Source organism: Xiphophorus maculatus, chromosome 12 (genome assembly GCF_002775205.1).
Source record: "Xiphophorus maculatus strain JP 163 A chromosome 12, X_maculatus-5.0-male, whole genome shotgun sequence".
NCBI lineage: Eukaryota > Metazoa > Chordata > Actinopteri > Cyprinodontiformes > Poeciliidae > Xiphophorus > Xiphophorus maculatus.
Window position 1 is genome coordinate 12,413,980 of NC_036454.1, and position 17,535 is coordinate 12,431,514.

The 17,535-nt window shown below is 38.0% G+C and overlaps 3 protein-coding genes across 3 annotated transcripts; all 3 read right to left on the bottom strand.

Moving 5' to 3' along the window:
* Positions 1–1,415: 1,415 nt before the first annotated feature.
* Positions 1,416–5,832, bottom strand: LOC102227221 (perforin-1-like). Its single transcript, XM_005795030.3, has 5 exons — positions 5,391–5,832; positions 4,922–5,197; positions 4,501–4,772; positions 2,706–2,847; positions 1,416–2,580 (listed from the first exon to the last, which is right to left on the bottom strand). The coding sequence occupies exons 2-5, from the start codon at positions 5,189–5,191 to the stop codon at positions 1,693–1,695; spliced, it is 1,572 nt and encodes a 523-aa protein (XP_005795087.1). The 5' UTR covers positions 5,192–5,197; positions 5,391–5,832; the 3' UTR covers positions 1,416–1,692.
* A 1,041-nt stretch (positions 5,833–6,873) lies between these two features.
* mpeg1 (macrophage expressed 1) lies at positions 6,874–10,218 on the bottom strand. The gene is made up of 2 exons (XM_005795031.3): positions 9,737–10,218; positions 6,874–9,012 (listed from the first exon to the last, which is right to left on the bottom strand). The coding sequence occupies exons 1-2, from the start codon at positions 10,187–10,189 to the stop codon at positions 7,354–7,356; spliced, it is 2,112 nt and encodes a 703-aa protein (XP_005795088.1). The 5' UTR covers positions 10,190–10,218; the 3' UTR covers positions 6,874–7,353.
* A 2,838-nt stretch (positions 10,219–13,056) lies between these two features.
* LOC102233888 (histone H1-like) lies at positions 13,057–13,851 on the bottom strand. Its single transcript, XM_005794882.3, has one exon. It carries the CDS (start codon positions 13,765–13,767, stop codon positions 13,255–13,257), a length of 513 nt encoding a protein of 170 aa, XP_005794939.1. The 5' UTR covers positions 13,768–13,851; the 3' UTR covers positions 13,057–13,254.
* Between the last annotated feature and the right edge of the window lie 3,684 nt (positions 13,852–17,535).

Here is a 17,535-nt window from a genome sequence, read left to right on the forward strand (position 1 = left end):
ATGTTTTCTTTTCCACCTTATTCTTAAAATTGTGATGCTTTGTCTAAATTCAGCTCAAGTCGGCTTTCTACAATGTAACCAAACTCTCACAGAGTAAATATGGATATAAACAGTACACTTTAAAGCTGAACAATAAGGTCATAGCTAGATCTTTATTTTTCACATATTTGGACCTGATGAACCTGACTTTGACTACATCTACAATTTTATTTACCGTTTTCATCCACTCCACAGCTATGGGTTGAGAACAAAGGTAAACGTATCGTTTGTTTTTACATGGTGTTCGCTGTGCTTTAAAATCATGTAGAGCACAATATGTATCCTATATAGGGGGTTTAAAATAACTGTACACATTTTGTATTTCATTTTAAATTAACTTAGTGGAGTTTTTTTCTCTTTGTAGTTATAAAATACTTTGTTGTTCTATAACATGAAATCACCAAAAAAGTTATCTACGGTTGTACATGACCGTGTGTGAAAAGGTTAAGCATTATTAATACTTTTGCAAAGAATTGTACAGAAGTTTGAGCATCGATTTAATTCTTAATGCTATTAGACTAAAAACATGTTTTAACAGAAATCCATGTTTTATAGGTATCAGATAGTTGTGGGTCTGGAAAGTGTTTTTAACATTGCTGTAAGGAGAGGTCTTGACCAGAGGATTATTTCTCTATCTGCAATTGGCAGAAGTTAAGAGGAGACAATAAAACTACAACTGCTGACCAGCTGGTGTCAGTGGACCCTCTCATAATGAACAAATGTTTACTTTCTTTCTGAGGAAAGTTGTTGATTTATAGCAGGGGTGTCAAACTCCAGTCCTCAAGGGCCGCTGTCCTGCAACTTTTAGATGTGCCTCTGCTGCACCACACCTGAATAGAATAATTAGGTCATTAGCAAGGCTGGGAGAACTGATCTACACAAGGAGGAGGTAATTAAGACATTTCATGTCAGTGTTTTGTAGCTGTGGCACATCTAAAAACTGCAGGACTGCGGCCCTCGAGGACTGGAGTTTGACACCTGTGATTTATAGGAATGGCTGCAAATGTGATAAATGACCTCAAATAAGAGGAATGAAATTTGTCATTTTCTTAGTAATTCCCATTCCTGCCACATGGTGGCCACATCTGTCAAGTTATGCTCTGTTGAGTACATGCAGCCCAGGGCCTTCCACATCTGTTGGGAAAATCTACTGTATTTTATGCAATTTAGTATGTAACATAAGCAATAAACATTTGTCTTTGGCATTTTTTGAAAACATTTTACAATAAATTTTACATCTGGGGTTATATAAGGTAGATAACATATTAGTGATTAATGTTAATGTTTAAAAAAAATGGGCCCAGATTAACATGATCAATGAATAAAATATATCAATATTTAGACTCTTAAGAAAAAAACACAAGCAGAATGAAGAATGTTATAGTGTCAAAGATTTTTATTTTGTACAAATAATGAAAAAGGATTCTGACACTGCATAAATTTCTTGTGTATTACAAAGGGAGCTTACTTGGACTTTAACTAATAATTATAGTCTTTTACAACTTAAAACAGCTACTGTTAATAGGTGATGGTATAAAAAATTCCTGAAGTCTCTTACCATCTGTATTAGTGCAAATTACTATGTAGAACATAGGTTAGAAGTGCTCTTTGAAAAATGAAGAACTAGATAGAGAGGCTAAATACTTATCTTATTTACTCAGCATGTGGAGAATATCTGCCACATCTAAACCCTGTCAAATGTGCGTCGCAGCTAATGGTGTAGGTAAAATAGAGAACTCCTTTGCGCAGCTGACAGCTTAAAGAGTGCGTTCCTTTCTCAGGATAGACGATGCATATTCCTGCCATGTCATTGTAAAGAACGTCCCTATCCCAGACTTCGAACCTCAACTCCTGACCCAACTCCACTGAGCCAAAGTCATATGTGGCGTTCCAAACTGGGTCGTTGTTGTCCATCACAGTCTCAGTCTCCTCATACATGCTGCTGTAGAAGATCTTCACGTATGCATCTGTTTTTGTGAAAGTGTCGGCCCTCAATCCTGCGGCTCTGTGGATTTCCAGACTCAGAGTTCCTCTGCCGGCCCGTAAAGGACAGCAGTTATGATCCAAGTTGGGAGTCGGGGAGCAGTTCTTTGGGCCAAGCTGCTCCTCGTCCAGCTGGTTCTCATTTATATACTGTGTGACCATGCTTCTCAGATTTTCACTGATCTGATTGTCCTCCACCAAATGATGCAGAGGAAAGATGGCATAGGAAACCACATCTGGGTTGTTGTGGAGGCTGTTCATCCAGCTGTGGTATGCCTCTGAGGGGTCTTGTTGGTAGAGAATGTCGGGGAAATACTGCTCCCCTCCTATTACCTCAATCTTGTGCGTCATGAAGCCCTGGTAGAAGCCCATGCTCATGTTACCCTTCAGAAGATTGTCACACTTGTTGGAGAAAGTTGCATTAGCAGGAAGAAAACCAAGAGCCATCCGGAGTTCAAGATTCAGGCAGTTTTTGATCTCTGACTCCGAGAAGCCCTTCAGTGTGGCCAGACAAGTCCTGAAAGCAGTGATCCGCCTCACCTTACCCCCAAGCTGCACCTAGAAACAAAAAGTAAATGAAACATAGAACTTTAAATGGTAGATTTAGCTTTACTTGAGCACAGAACTGTTTGAGCAAAGGGAGGGATGTTTTGCATTTGTACAAGAATAAAGAAGCTAAAAACCTGGTGTATGTAATGTGTTCCGTAGGTGTCTATGAGGCGTCTGTACAGGGCTTTGTTCTGGATTGTGCTTAAGCTCTGAGGGAGTCTCCTCAGATGCTTTGTGAACTCTGAGCTCAGGTGGGGATGATCGGCCAGCCTATAGCTGCAAAAACAGAAGGCTGTAAGACAATCACCAACATAATGTTCATCTTTCTGCAACAAAAAAAGTTTACAAGCTTGTACAGTATTATTGATATGAGAGCCTGTTAGTAAACACTTTGCATTTCTTAGCTTTTATAAAATATTTTTGGATATTTTCTAGATGGCAGTTTAAAATAAAACTTTTATGCCGTCCTTGTCATGTTTCGCATATTGTTTTTCTCAGTATATTTCTCTGTAGTGAATTATGCAATGCAGTTTAAAGTGCATTTTACTCTCTGGTTGTTGGTAATATTCTTGTAGTGGACAGAACACTGACGTTTTAACCTGTTATTGCCAAGTCATTTCATAATGTCCTTGTGAGACCATTGATTTGGTCAAAAACAATCTGTTATACCCTGCTGATGGCATCCTGAAAACTTCAAAATGTGAAAGTTTTCATGTATGGTAGTCTCAAATCAAAGACCAGGAACATAAAAGCATCCGTACATCCTAAACCAGAATTGACAGTTTTCCAGTTTGAATGAAGTTTTGGGTGAGATAACGGATGTAATATTTAGACATTCTGTCAGACATCTGAGAGAAACGCTTCTCTAATCAGTTCCATGACCCACCAAACAGTTTATCATGACCAAATATAGGCACGCGGAAAAAGTCGAAGGGGAAGCAAAACTCTATTGCTGTCCTCTTGTGGCTTTTCTGGTGTGAAACGTTGGCAGATAAAGGTTCTGAAACTTTCCAAGTTCCTTTCTTTACTTCCTCTCCCCTTTTTGATTAGAATAGATGTAGGTACACAAAACAAAACAAATGTGCAGCATCTTCCGTCTAAATTCTGAGAATACAGGAGCTTTTTATAAAAGAGTGTTTAGTGTTTCTTTGTATTTAAATTATCGGGAAAATTCCCACACTGTGTTGATAATGTTATTTATTAGTACCTTATGGGTGGTGTTGAATTATATTGGTGCCAAATAATCTGAGAACTACAAATTTGAAAATTTCCCACTTCATATTTGTGATCAATCTCATTCAATAGAACAGTAAGGAACACATTTTCAAATACATTTTGCATATTCACTGCTCAAAAAAATAAAGGGAACACTTAAACAGGTGTTTAACACTTAAAGTGTTCCCTTTATTTTTTTGAGCAGTATATTATGCTGAGACTGACTGATTTATTTATTATTAAGCTGCATTTTTATCTAAAAATATACTTTAGTGCTACCTTCTCTCAATTCCAGATATTTTCTACTTATTTGGTGGATGTTTTTTAAAAAAAGGCTTAGAAAATGAAATGACATTAATTCACTCTCTTTTACTAATTAAGAAGTATTTGGAGAATGGGCGATTGTAGACGGGGCCAAACATTGCAGTGCCCCTGTAAAACTGGTCCTGGCCCCTGTACTAAAGACATAATAGTAAATCCTTTTCGTATGGTGGTGCTCACCGGCACAGAAACAGTAACTAATTGGTGCTTTGTACCAAATTTATTGTTTAACCTTTATAGTTTTACTTAAACAATGAATTAATAAAATTGACCTGTTATACTGAATGACCTATTTGACCTATATTTCCAGTTTTATAGAGAAATTAAGCTTCTTTATTGTATGAAACAATGCACTGCATTCAGCCAAAGTAAGCCTAATTTTTTTTATCTTACCTGTAGTAGGAGCAACTGATTTCATGCATGGCAAACGTAGCTTTGTCCACACTGTGCTGCGAGCGTGCAAACTTGGCCAAATCTGAGCGGCTTCCTCCTATCACCGCCTGGCCTATTTTCTCTAAGCTCAAACCCAAACCCCAGTTGTTGTTCACCAGCGAGTTGGAGCTACGCAGCAGGGAGTCCACAGAATGGTGGAGTGCACTAGACAGCTGCTTACTGCAGCGGCTGAAGAGACGCCAGTCCAACACTGCAGCTGGGAGCCTCTGAATCTAAGCAAAGTGGAAGGAGGAGAAACAAATGATTTAGCGTTAGGGTTAGAGTCATGCTGAGGAAAAGAAACTAAATATTTCTATTAAAGTGAAATCATTTTGAGAGGAGTGGAAACAGAAGCTCAAGCTGCAGATTTTACAGTTATCACCTGCCCGCCTTGGAACCTGTTTGGACACAGTGTGCAGGTACTGTTGTCATCCAGATGAGCTTTGACATTGATGACGTACGCCCCTGTGCGGCGCAGACGCACCACATCAAAACCCTCCCCTGCCAGGTTGTGACCTGGGACAAAAGGAGCCTTCTCACACTCTGGTCCGGTGCCAATCCGACAACCCAGGACCCTGCAGACTTCCAAAGTAACTGACAGTCTCAACACAAACAGGACAAAGTTTCTCCGCTGGTTTCCTCCTGCTTGCATGGTTACCTAAATGTGACAGAAAACAAAGAGGCCAGAGACACATATTTGCTGTTAAAAACACTCTCTTTTATAAGGAGAGTCTAAAAGAATTTGTTTGATTTTAGTTTTAGATGAGCTTTAAATCCCTGGTATCACAGGAGCCTGTTGTAAACTGCAATAATCCTGCCTCAGATGTTAGAAAGAAATCATGCAAACTCACCTCTTACTGACTTGCTTTTCCTTTTTTGTTCCTACAGATATTTTTCTTCTTAGCAGCGGTGAAGTGGCGACTTTCTCTTTGGAATAAACTACTACTTTGGGTTTTCTTCTTTAAGATTTCCATTCATGGTACGTTTGATTAAATGATGAAGTACAGAGACACTTAAATCCTGAAGTTGCAGCTGTAGAGAGCTGTGGCGTCTCTGGCAAGCTGTACTGAAAGCCTGCAGAGTTCAGTCTTCACTATGTCCTCTGCATATTGAAAAGGAGGGAGTTTCCAAATGTTTGAACTATCTATCCAAGGCTGTCTCTTGCCCATCCTTATTTTCCTGTCTCTCTTTCCCTGCAGATTTACACATTTCCTCTGCATGAGTAGGTTTGTTTTCATGGTCAAGACCCAGTTCTGTAAATCCCAGCCAGCCGTGTGCAGTATGTGTGTTGGCATGTGGATGTGTGGGGGAGGGAGAGATTTTGTGTTGTCACAGCAGAGGAGACCAACACTGATTTAAGGACTTTCCGGGAAATGTGTGTCTGAGTGTGTAGATGCTGCCATGTGTGTATACCGTAGGCTATGTAGTTTTATGTCTGTTGGACTGCATATGTGTTTGTTTAAAACCTTTGAGCTGCCCTGGTTGTGCACAGGGGAAGAAAAAAAACCAAACACGTCTATTTGTGGATGCCAGTGGAATGTGTATGGGTTTTCTTCTTGAAGTCACGAAAGATCTGAAGACATTTTACAAAAGGTTTTATACACCAATAGAAACTCTCAAAAAGAAGACCCATCAGCTAGTAGGTATGTTGATTTTGGAGAATTGCCTGAGCAGCAGGCTCCGTCAGTCTAATGAACTGCCATATGCTGCCTCTATGATTGAATACTTTTTTAAGTGAATCCTTTCATGTGATCAATGGCCGAAGGTTCTTCAAGGATTTATTTACAGCTTCACTGTTTTGTTGCTTTATTATATATGTCGTTTTAGAGAGATGTAGATTTTGAGAGAGGAGTGTGTATGTTACTTGCAAGGCTCAAGTTATAGGATCTTGTGTACTTTAATGACATAAAAATAAGCAGAAGCCTCACTGCTAAATGTTGTGTTTTATTCAAAGCAGTTTCGGAACACTTATGCACACGTGAGACTGAAACAAATGTGCTTTGACTTTGAACCAGGGTCAAATTATAGAAACGCTGAACTAGATGCTACTTCACACACCCTTGAAGCTTTGAAAAATGTTCTGTACACAAAAAAACAGTGTACCTCCTCTAAAACAGATCATTAGAGGACGTTAGACACTCATTATATGACTTTGTTTTAAAATAAACTTTAAACAAAGCATCCTTCGGATTAAGTCAGATATTACCTCAATATGATCAATTACTCAGAAACAGCTTCTCCGTTGGGTTTGATGTGGCTCTCTCGCTGTTGTTTTATAAAGATTTTATTTGATCAGATACTTAACATTCATGAGTACAACACAAAACACACACACACATTTACTAGTTTTATTGTTGTTATTGCTGTCAGATAAGCAAGCATACATTAAGAGTGTCTTATTGGCAGTATACAAAAAGTAAGCTCTTAACCTGGATTACACGACACAAATCAAAGTGAACTTGAGTTGTTTTAATCATTTTTATGAGCTTTTAACAAAGAAAAATCTAACTAAACACAGCATCAAAGCATACCAAGTAGAGTAATAATAATAATATACAGTAAATGTGCTATTTTCCATGTGCACTTGGCACATGGGGGCAGCAGTGGTGCTTTACAGAGTTTAAAAGTCAGTTTTGCTTTCATCCGTGTGCGCTTTATATTGCAAAGCAAATACAGTTCTCTTTTAAGTTTCATAATTCATAATACAAAGTTTTATGTGTAAAAAAGTAATATTCTCTTTCACAAAATAAATCTTTAAATTTGTGGAAAAATTGTTTTAAGAATCAAAGGAAAATCACCCGATCTAGAGCCGTTTTACGCCTCCTCCTGGGTTGTCTCCCTCTCTGGCTCTTCAGCTATTTCCTCATATCCATCTGAACTAGGTCGAGAGTACCTCCTCTTTCTCCTAACAATCACTGCCACTACGACCACCAACGCTATCAAACCCATCACTAAAAATGCCACTCCTGCCTTTTCCCCACTTGACATCTGATTCATTTCTGGGTTGAACTTTCGAATGAGGTCTGGCATTTCCTCGGGTTTGACAAGTTTCCATGATTTAGTGGGCCCCACCCTGACCCAGCTCTGTTCTCCTTCTGTCATCACCATAACTGTGTTGGTAGCTTGCATGCTCACAAGAGGAGATTTAGTAAAAGGAGGGAGGAGGATTGGTTTCAGGTCACCCCCTGTAAACAGGCCAGACTGGACGCAGTAAAGAATTTCACAGCCATCGCTAACTGTGGCGAGGTGTTGGCTGAATTTGGGAGGGCATCTACGTTGGTTTTTAGCCAGTGGGTTACCAGACTCACAGCTGAAGAGACCTCCAAATGGGATGGAGTATCTGGTGCCAGTCTCATAGTCATCACTCAAGCAGATCATTTGGCCATCTGATAGAAACTTCACTGGAATGAAGTTTGCAGGGCAGCTTTTGGACTTGGTGACGGGGTTCTCGAAAGAGGTGCCGTAGATTCCTCCAAACAGATATCCTGAGTTTTCTGGAGCTTTTCCATTGACAGAGCACCAGTACGTATTTATTCGAGCAGAGCGAACACGATAGAGATTTTGACAGTTTTTCCGATGACAAGTGGACAACCACAAAAACCCACATCCATAGCTAACGTCATAGCAGTAATTTTCTGTGTAACCCTGCTGTCTCACTTCTGATCGTAATAAAGTTGGAGTGTAAGGTGAGCGACAGGAGTAATCACCTGTTGCAATATTTTTCTGGGCAAGGGTTTCGCAAAGTGGATCTGCATCTTTGGTAAGTTTTGTACACTGCTGGTAGACTCCTCCAAAACTGAGGTTGGTGGCTGGACCCTCGCATGAGTCGTCATCAACGTTAGCCTGAAAGTTGAAGTTCTTGGAACCAATGTCCACACAACCAGGGCGGGTGTTGACCTTGTAGTAGCGTTCTATTGCCATGCTCACTGTATGAGCCACTTTGCCAACTGTAGGCTGTGGCAGATCAGGAAAAGTATTTGAGTTTATAAAATAGTGGATGGGGAACCCAGAACGATCAATAGAAACCAGATTATTCCTGGTATTTTCTTGCCACTTCTGCAAAGTGATTCCAGGATAAAAAGGTATGCCCCCATGGCTTTGGATGAGGGAGTACTGAATATTGGACTGGTATGTTTTAAGTGATGAGCTTTGTTGGCTAGACTGACTGCTGATATCAAATTTTAGTTTGTCAAAAAAGTTTAACCCAGCCTGAGCTTTAACAGTGGAGGTATCTGAAGAACTGTCTGACACATAAGAGGAACGGAGATAGTCTTCCTGCACCAGAGATGCCCCGGCATCTACACTGGTGATAACATGGGTTCCATAGTCCAGCACCATCTTCTCTGAAAGGTACTCTGCATTCCTTGTCTGATTGTTTGCAATTGCATCAACAATTTCTTTGACTTGCTGAGCAAAGCGAGAATCCAAAGTGAAGTCTGGGTAAGCTTTGACGGTGTAGATGAAGTTGCGAACCTGTTGATAGAATTAAAATATAGACTATATTCAGTTTTGTGATATGTAACTTTTCCTTTATATTTCTATAAATCTGAGCATGTGCCAATAATGAAAACAAACATTTTATTGCATAGCTGTTTACTGGCATAGACAATCAAAAATTTATTTTTTTACCTGCTAACAAAGAACGTCATTGTATTCTACAACTGCCTAGAGACAACACTCAAATCATGTTGTTGCCCTTTGAAGATTAACCTGCGACACCATTGGTTTAGATCCAAACATCTGTGTTAAACACAGTCAAAGTCTAGAGATCTACTAAACATAGACCTTGTAGAAAACGATATTTGCTGTTCATAAATGGTCCCAAATCAAATATGTGAAAGTTTGAGCTAAAAAAAAAAAAAGGGTGTGCAAATCTGCTGTGCAAATCTGGTAGAAATCCCAAATAACTTGGTGACATCAGTGTTGCTCCAAAGCAGCACATAAATATGAATTCTAGCTACATTTTCAAAATTTGATTTGAAAAGATTAAATGTTTAAAAGACCGTTGATCATTCTCCTTTTCACTTCATAATCACACAGAAACTTGTCTATTGCATAAATTTTCGAGAATACAAAAATAAATGTGTGAAAGATCAAGGGGTCTGAAAACTTTTGCACAGATGTCTCTAAATATTTATAAAAAGTTTTTTTTCTCCCAAATAATAGGACATGAATGTTTCTTAAATATTCAAAATACCTGTACTCTGGCTGTAGTCGAAGAATCCTTGACCTGATGTGATTTCATCCTTGTGTTCTCATAGGAAAACTTGCCATTCAGAACTGAGAAAAATGATGCATCAGCATTGATGGAGTGAGATGTGGTGCTTTTCTGCTCCAGCCAGGAGCTGATTATCTCTGAGTTGGTCTCCACGCCTGTCTGCTTCTGAGGGATGACAAACACCTCATCTGGAATGAGGTAAAGTCCATCCTCGGTGGTTTGGCACTGGAAGTAGCTGAGGTTCATCACTCGGCCCATGTCCAGGTTCCGGAGGTTGTCCCAGCCTCCTCCTGGCAGGACTTCCAGGGCTGTGAGGGAAATGTTGGTGGAGGCCCGGCATTGTCTGAGCCAGTTGGTCGGACGGCTCACGGGACCAGAGCAGCAGATTTGAAAAAAATTAAGAGCAGCAAGAAGTGTCAGGGCAGACTTCATGATGCCTCAGTCTGAAGTGAAATCTGAGGCAGCTATATTGAAGTTCATTCAGTCCCGCCTCTAATGTCTTGATCACATGACAAACAAGAAACACTGAGAGTTGGTTTGGTTTCACTTCCATTTTTCTTAGGTCTTTTTTGTTTGTTTGTACAGGCTGACAAGAAAAGCCTGTAAAAAGTTTGATCAAATTTTAAAACAATAATAATCTTATGATTTAACAACTGCTTATTTTGCAGACATTTGCAATTTCTCATTTATTTGTCCAGAACTAAAACAACATTTATCCCATGAGAATTGCAAAGAGGAAACAAATCTCAAGGTTAAATAAACACCACTAACTCTACTCCCCATCACTATTGTAAATGTTTAACACACAGCAATAAAAGGATTACAATTTCATTGTGACAGAAAAGTTCTGCTCAGTGAAATATAACTATCATAAACAATTAAGTGAAACTTTTGTCACTGATAAATTGATACAGAATAATATGAAGAAAATTCCTTAACCTAATGTGCCATTTTCTGTTTTACATGGTTCTCTAAAAAGAGTGATTTTTAGAGAACCATAACAGAACAGAAGCAGAACAATCAACAAGAAGCAGGACAATCTGTTTAATATAATGGTTTAACATAAAAAACAAATCTCCCTTGCAGGACAGGCAGGTTGTTATTCAAACAGTCCAAACTTTTGACTATAAAAGGAGAAGAGATTTAAATCTTCTTTGCGTGCAGTTCAGAAAATGAAATAGAAGACTTTATCTATACTGATGCTTTATCTATACCTTGAGATAAGTATTTACAGTCTTCCTCATTTAAAAAGGGAACAGAAAGAGGATAAGGGGAAATAATGGTCTACATCACATGAGAGTGCATCACTGGGGAAACCCAGTGACTTTCTGAGTCACATTCCAGCATTCATGTCTGAACCTGTTTTGGTACAGACAAGAGGCTCAGGTAAACGTCCAGGTGTTTGTGAGGAACGACCCACCGAGTTAGCAACACATTTGGAAAAGCACTTCCAGTTTGGCAAGGTTCGGTTATTCCCCTGTCTTTGTTGCAGAAAGATCACAGCAGCAAAATTCAAACCGAGTTGAAAACCTCTCTCATCCCCTCTCACTTTGCCATCACTTTTATTGTAAAAGTAGCACAATAAATTACCATGCCTCACAAAAGTTTTCCTACGTTTTGAACATTTCTGCACTCTGTCATGGTACAGCAATAAATTTTGATGCATTTTACTGCACAAGGTGATGTATAATTGGGATGTGAAGAAAACACTGTACATGGTTTTCAGAATATTTCACACTTAGATGTGAGAAGAGTGTTGCATTAATATGTCTTGTACACTCAACAGCCCTGCCCTCCCCATTCCCAAATCAATACTTCACCTCTCACTTGCTGTTGCAGCTACAGCTGCAAATCTTGAGTTAGTAATTCTAAAGAGTTGGTCGATTCTCTATTCTACTTTGGTATTGACTTTGAGTGGCCCATTTTAAATGGTAAATGTCGTACATTTGTACAGCACTTCATCAAGTCTGAGGACAGATGGAGCAATCATTCAAACCAGCATCCCATCAGTTATAAGTCTAATCCAACCTACTGAGTTAACACTTTTATCGTAGAGTTAGATATTTAATCTACAGTAAAGGATTCCTTTGTAAGTCTGGTTGTTGTCTTGCTGGAAGGTGAACCTCCATCCCAGGTCCATCCCAGACTTTTGTTGCATCTGTACCTCCTCCAGAGTTAGAATTGGGCCACTTCATTGCTTCCTTGATTAATGCTCTCTTTACTCGGCCAGTCATTTTAGGTGGGCACCATGCCATGGTGGGTCTGCAATTGTGTCGCACTCTTTCCATTTTCTTGAAAAGTAATTTGTTATAAGATAAGATAAATCTTTATTGTCATTGTCACAACAACAATAAAATGTAATAGGTTGTTTTATTAGCTGTGTTGAGCTTCATCTCAACTCTGTCCTTGACCTGTCTGATGGGTTCAACACTATATGACATCCCAACATACGGTTGAGATTTTTCTTTGAAGGCTTCACTTCTGTACCCAATTGTGACCAGCAGATGGCGACAGTACTCACACACATAAAGCTTTCTAATTTTGAGTCTGGTTTGACAAAAGAATGAAAGCAAAAAAAAAAAAAAAAAAAGAAAGAAACCCCATGCCACTTTTTTAAAAATCTTTTGCAGTGAAGCTAAACTCGTCATAATGTTGAGATAACACGACTCAACCTATTTTTTACGACTGAAACTTATAAACCGAAGATTATGGTTAAGAACAGCCAAGGCCAGTATGAACAGAATGACAGCGTTGTGACAACGAGGCAGTGTGTTTGGAAAATAAACCTCTTGACTCTTGGCCAGTGGAGCGTTTCGTGGAGTCACACCCTCTCTTTTAATCTCCACAAATTTCCTTAACAGCAGATAATTGAGTTCAGACATTATTTTATCTAGTTTTGTCAGCTTACCAGCTGAATGTAAAACAGGTTGACATTTGTATCAGGTTACATCGGAAGGTGTATTGATGAGAACTTTACTTTACAAATAAAAGTTAAATATACTAAAACTTTGGCATTCCTGCTTACATTTGATTCATGTGTGCTTTTGATTTTCAGTTCAGAAAAAGTGCAACTCCAGAAAATATTAATTCTGAGAATTAAGCAAACTACCGGTAATCTTAAACCCAACAAGGAAGCCTCCTAAACTGAAGCAAACAAAAGGTATTCTCAGTGAGTCTAACAAACTGTTTTGTTTACTTTTTAAGACAAAATGGTAATATTGCATAATTCTACCTGAACAACACACCTTTATTATATTACTAAGCAAGTACGTATATAAAGTAACTACATCACACTTCTTAAATAAGAATATATATATTTTTATTTCCAACAATGCAGTTCAGTCTATAACAGACTGTGACAGATGAGAAAAAAGAGAAGAAATAAGAAATGTAAGAAAATAGCAAGTTCAGTAAAGCAAACTCAGTTTTGTTGAATGCATCTTAGTCCACACCGAGTGAAAGCTCAGAAGAAGAGCCTTTTGGTTCCATGGGAGCCCTCACTTCTTGGCTGCCGCCTTGGTCCTTTTAGCTTTGGGCCTCTTCACCTTCTTGGGGCTCTTTGGCTTCTTTGCCTTTTTGGCCCCAGCAGGTTTTTTGGCTTTCTTTGGACTCTTGGCCTTCCTCTTCTTCTTTGGTGACTTTTTGGCTGCTTTTTTGGTGGCCTTCTTTGCCTTCTTCTTGGTCTTTGGCTTCTTCTTCTTCACCACCTTCCTCTTTCTGGGCTTAGGAGGTTTTTTGTTAACCTTTAAGGAGCCCTTGGTCCGGATCAAGACTTTCTTGTTCACCAGACGCTTGATGGCAACAGAGATCCTTGCCTTGTTCTTCACCACATCGTATCCTCCGGCTTTAAGAGCCTTCTTCACGGCGGCCAGGGACACGCCACCACGCTGTGCAGAGGCAGACACAGCCTTCAGGATCAGGTCAGACACTGAAGGACCTGACTTCTTCTTGGATTTGGCTTTCTTTTTTGCCGGCAGTGCCCCCGGCAAAGCAATCGCAGGAGAAGACATTGTGGCGCTCCACCTGCAGGCTCAGGTCAGTTGAGATCAAACACAGGATAGATTGGAGAAATCCTTCTGCTTGTCTGCATCCGAAAGTCAGGCTTTATAAAACCATGATGAGAACCCTATAGAGACAGTCTCACCACTACGGCGGGCACCTTCCCCACCCTCTCTGGCATGATAAGGATTGTGTTTTCTTCTGCTGGATTTTTCTGTAAAAATATAAAGAAAATAGTTGAATATCTGCATAATTGAATGTTTAAAAAACTGCTCATAACATCTACTGCATATATATTAATCCTTACAGTAGAATTGTTTATATTTCTTGCTGTTTTCGTCCCTCTTTAGAAGCTGGCAGTTGTCTGATGTCATTCGAAATGTGGATTTTCTACATTATATAAAGTTTATAACCTCTGAATAATAGGTTACAAAAATATATGACTAAAGCATCTAAAAGTGCCGGGTGTTTTTTATATATTTTCCTAAAAATTATTGTTTATTTCAGTTTCATTTGCGTAATTAACACATTAAAAGATGGCCAAAGAAACACAGTTGCCTCCCGGGTGTATTACAGTGATGATAGAAAAAGTCAAACTTCTTCAGAGAGAAGTTATTACGCCAACATAAACAGAAATGGGTTTCCAAGGATAGAGTTTAAATGGGCAATGACAAAAGAAAAAAGAAAATACCTTAATACTATTTAACTCAATATAGCAGATGAAACCCTGATGAGAACTCTATGGAGACAGTCCCAGCACCATGGCGGGCATCTTCCCCACCCTGTCTGACAAGATAAGGTTTGTGTTTTCTTTAGCTGGATTTTTCATAAAAAATTCTGAGAAACAGGTTGCATATGCACATAAAAACACATTTCAAAAACTTCACTCAATGTTTACTTCATTAATATCTATTTTTGATAAAGACTTATTGTGGTTTATCCCAATTTTTTGGTGTTTTCATAAGGTGGCGGTTTTCACAAGTGTATTTAGACGTTCATTTTGGACCATTTCTAAGGTTTATTACCTCTAACCGATCAAATAGAAAGACTTGTAATAAAACCATCTTGAAGGGTGTGATGTGTTTGTTATATTGTCCCACAATTTCAGTTTTCTTTCAGCATTTTTTGCTTAATGGATTGATTGAAAGATGATCAAAGAAACACAGTTGAACCCTGTAAGGTGAAGAAATGAAGAGTGTTTTTCACAGATAACATCTCAAACAATCGGAAATAAACATGTTTTTGCGATTGGATTATGTGAAAAATAAATAAAGAATAGGTGAATAAAATAAGTGATAAATGAAAAATTATGTGTTATGCAAAAAAACAAAAAACATGATGAGGACCATATAGAAGCAATCCCACCACAGCTCCAAGTGGCAGCTCTCTAACATAAGGAGTGTGTTTTCTTCAATTGGATTTTTCTGTGAAATTTGAGAAAAAACTTTGTGTATCTTCTTAAAAGTACATAGTAAAAATTCCATACAATCTCTACTTCATAAATCCATAATTTTATCAAAAACCTATTTGAAAATAGAAAATGTGTCTTGATTCTATATAAGCTGGCAGCTACCTAATGCCATTTCAGACATGTATTTTAATCACTTAAGGTTTTTGACCTCAAAATAATCATGTAGAAAAAAAACAAACAAAATAATCTTTAATCTTGTGATCTTCTTTGTATGTTGTTGTAAAATGTGTGGTTTATTTAATTATTATTTGCTGAGTAAATGCTTTGAAAAATGATCAAAGTAGCACAATTGTTTCCTCAGTAAGCTTAAATTATGACAAAACTAAGTCACTTCTTTGCAGATAAGAAAATTGTACTCATGCCCAAATGAAAATGCTTTTGAAAGGGCAGTATGATGCTTGGTGACAAAAAACCCTTAATGCTGTGTAAATATTGTTTTGTGAAAAAATCTCAAATGAGAACCATATAGAGACAGTCTCAGCACCACAGGAGGGACATTCTTCATCTTTACTGACAATAAGATTTGGTTTCCTTCTCCCAGATTCAGAAAAAAATATTTGAGTACTCGCATACAAGAACATTAAAATTTCAAATTTTTTCCATCTACATTTGTTTTTTAAATTTGTTAAAATATGTCACAGTTTTGCTGTATCTTTGCAAGCTGGTAGTTGTTAGACATCATTTCAGATGTGCATTGTGTACCTCTTATAAGGAGTTTGACCTCTAAATAATCAAAAATAAACGACTATTAGGTCGTGTTGAACAGTTTAATGTTTTTGACATATAGTTTTAGGTAGTCGTTCAATTCCAGTTTTATTTGCCTGATTAATTCAATTTAATATATAAAAAAATACTGTAAACACCATAATAAATAAATATGTTATGCAGGAAAAGTATAATATGTGTCTTTTGGAGGGAAGTGGATCTGAGCCAGAATAACATTATCAGCCAGCAATGAAGGGAGGGTAGAAAAACGAATTTAAGATTATTTTCCCGGGTTCTCCCTCCCCAACCAATTTAATCAGAGGTGTAAACAAATTGATTGAACACAATTCCTTTTTCCGCTTTCTTGTCCCAAGCATCAGTGTGTTTTCTCATGTCCTGATCTTTCAGTTCACTAGAACCTCAACAGTTTAAAGTGACCTTTGCACTTTTGAATTCTTATTTAATTCTGGATGTAAATACAACTGTTAAATCAAATGCAACAGACTCATCTGAATAATTACTTATCCTTTCCAGATTTTTTTTAAAACCAGAAAATAATAATAGTAACACAACAGGCACAAAGCCTTTTAAAAATGCAGTGGAAATACCCTTCCTATTTATTGTAATTGCCAGTATTTAATTTAATTAAATATAAGCAGTGACTGCTTTATATTGTGGAAAAAAAGTTGTTTTTTTCCTCATCCTGAAACACTTTTATTGAAAATGATTGTTTTAATAAGTCAAAGCATTTTTTCTGCAAACTGTGAAAATTATGCTTTTATCACGACTGTTTCTCAAGTGACAGATTATATTAAAATAGAGATCATTAACAGATAAACTCACTAGAAGCAACAGATACTAAATGTTTTTCCCATTCATACCGCTCAAACCAAACAGATATGTATTCTCCCGCTCTATCATTTCTTTTTCTGTACTGCTGAGAGATAACAAGTTTGCATGTGTGTGCATGAGGGAGAAGATTGGCAAATATCCTGCTGCCTCCTGTGGTGCACTGATAGCGCCTCCTGCAGTTGCATTGAAAGGTGCATGCACGAAAAAGTCCAGCGTCAGACTGCAATTCAGCTTTATTCCTGGCAGTGGCGACTCAGTGCTGGCGTTGGAGCAAAATAGTCACTGACAATGACAGGTGTTTAGTTACAGAATATGTAACTGTGCAAAAACAAGTGAATGTGGTCTTACAAGTTCAAGTTAAAAGTAGACATTTATTTTAAAATCTCATTTTTATCTTAGAAAAAATGAAACAATGGACAAACAATATCTGACTAAACAAGCCCTGCTTCATCATCAAAGTTCTTTTTACCAGAGGTTTAGTAAATGGAGTCTACCTGTGTATCATTTAGTCCTTGTATAAAACATAGTATAAATTCAGAAATTGGGCAAAGGTTGTTTTTTTTCATCTATACTTTTGAACAGAAATGAAAATTTTGCAAATGTGTTTACACAGTGTTTTTTTGTGAATATGAACAACACTAAATTATTTGAAGATTATGATGTGATAGACCCCCAATCTGAGCAAACCCAAAAAGTCAGATGCAATAATGGCAAGATTTATGTGCGCACTCCGCATCTCCGTGGTGCTGCT